General features: G+C 39.4%; 1 protein-coding gene across 1 annotated transcript; it reads left to right on the top strand.

Annotated features, from left to right (window-relative positions):
- The first annotated feature begins 431 nt into the window (after window positions 1-431).
- Window positions 432-1,344, top strand: LOC120088518 (NDR1/HIN1-like protein 1). Its single transcript, XM_039045888.1, has one exon. The coding sequence runs from the start codon at window positions 487-489 to the stop codon at window positions 1,120-1,122; it is 636 nt and encodes a 211-aa protein (XP_038901816.1). The 5' UTR covers window positions 432-486; the 3' UTR covers window positions 1,123-1,344.
- Window positions 1,345-1,676: the final 332 nt, after the last annotated feature.

Genomic DNA, 1,676 nt, shown 5'->3' with positions numbered 1-1,676 from the left:
CTTATATTTCGAGGGTATTGCCTTCGAACCCCATCTAGGATGCGTTGCTCCTGAACCTCGACTCGCTCAACTCACTAATCAGTCAATGAAATCTTCGTACTTGATTTGTTTGAAATATCATGTATTAAATTCAAGACATCCTAACGATCGTGAGAAAGAAAACTTTAAAGTCCATATCCAATAGTACAAAATTACTTAGGAAGGTATTTTGTTGAATAATTTAGAATATAGAGTGCATTAGCATCTTTCGTAGCAAGATAAGGTAAGGCATTTTGAACCCATGAACACGCATATACTCCCATATCCCAACTGAATAATGAATATACCCTTTTCTTCGTCCTCTTCTTTCACCCCTGGCCCCCCCCAACTTTATTACTTTTAAAATTCCCCCCAACAATCTTATAAATACCTCCCTTTCCCCATCTTCACTCCCTACATTAATTAATTATTAATCATCATTCCCCTTCCTCTCGCTCCCCCAAAACCATGAGCGCCAAAGACAAAGACTGCGGCCACCACGACGACGACTACCAACAATTCCTCCGCCGTCTCGGCATCGTCCTCCTCATCTTAATCATAATCCTCGGCCTTATAATCTTCATCATATGGGCCGTCCTCCGCCCTTCAAAGCCCCATTTCATCCTCCAAGACGTCACCGTTTTTGGCCTAAACGCTTCTTCTTCCCCAAATCTCTTATCCCTCAGCTTACAAGTCACGATCTCTTCACGCAATCCCAACGATCGCATTGGCATTTATTACCTAACAATGGACGTATACGGCGCTTACCGTGGCCAGCAAGTTACTCTTCCTACTCTTCTTCCATCCACTTACCAAGGCCATCGAGACGTCGTCGTTTGGTCTCCGTTCCTTAGCGGTGACGCCGTCCCTGTAGCCCCTGACGTTGCTCTGTCTTTGCAACAGGATCGGAATGTTGGAGCCGTGTTGTTTAATGTTAAAATTGACGGGCAGGTTAAGTGGAAAGTTGGGACGTGGATTTCGGGCAGGTATCATTTGAATGTTAATTGCCCGGCGTTTATTAAGTTTGGGAATCCTGATCATGCTATTGCTATTGGTTCTGCTATGAAGTTTCAAATTGTTCAGAGCTGCAATGTTGAAGTTTGAGCTTTCATTAATTAATCAATTCGACCTTGTTTTTTTTTTTCTTTCATTTATGAAGTTTGGGAAGAAAATATTTATGTCGTGTCTTTTGTGGAAGTTAGAGAGAGAAAGCTCTCGGGATATTGATTAATTAATATATAATGTAATCTAAAGTACGCCCACGGCCCACCTACTTTCTTTGCATTTGGTTTAGAAATTAATAATATATTATCATGGTTTTGATTATTTTCTTTTCTCGTGTACTTATCTAACGGAAAATGTATGGTGGGAGAGTTTGGTACAGCAATTTAATGACAGAAAACTAACATTGAAATTTGGACACTTTAAAAGGGAAATTTTTCCTATACTAAGTTTCGGAAAATTGGGAAAATTTTCTATACTATGTGTGGACCATTTTTTCTATATTACCTCCGCATATAGTATGTGTCATATTAACCCGCTTTTAAAAATATGGTAGGATTAATTGACATTAATGTGGAGTCCACTAGTATTTATGATGTTACCTTCACTTATTGTGTATCACATCAACGTGCATTTAAAAAATATGTTGGGACCTA

This window comes from Benincasa hispida, chromosome 10 (genome assembly GCF_009727055.1).
Source record: "Benincasa hispida cultivar B227 chromosome 10, ASM972705v1, whole genome shotgun sequence".
NCBI lineage: Eukaryota > Viridiplantae > Streptophyta > Magnoliopsida > Cucurbitales > Cucurbitaceae > Benincasa > Benincasa hispida.
Note: the sequence above shows the minus strand (reverse complement) of the source record. Positions and strands in the feature narration are given on the sequence as shown.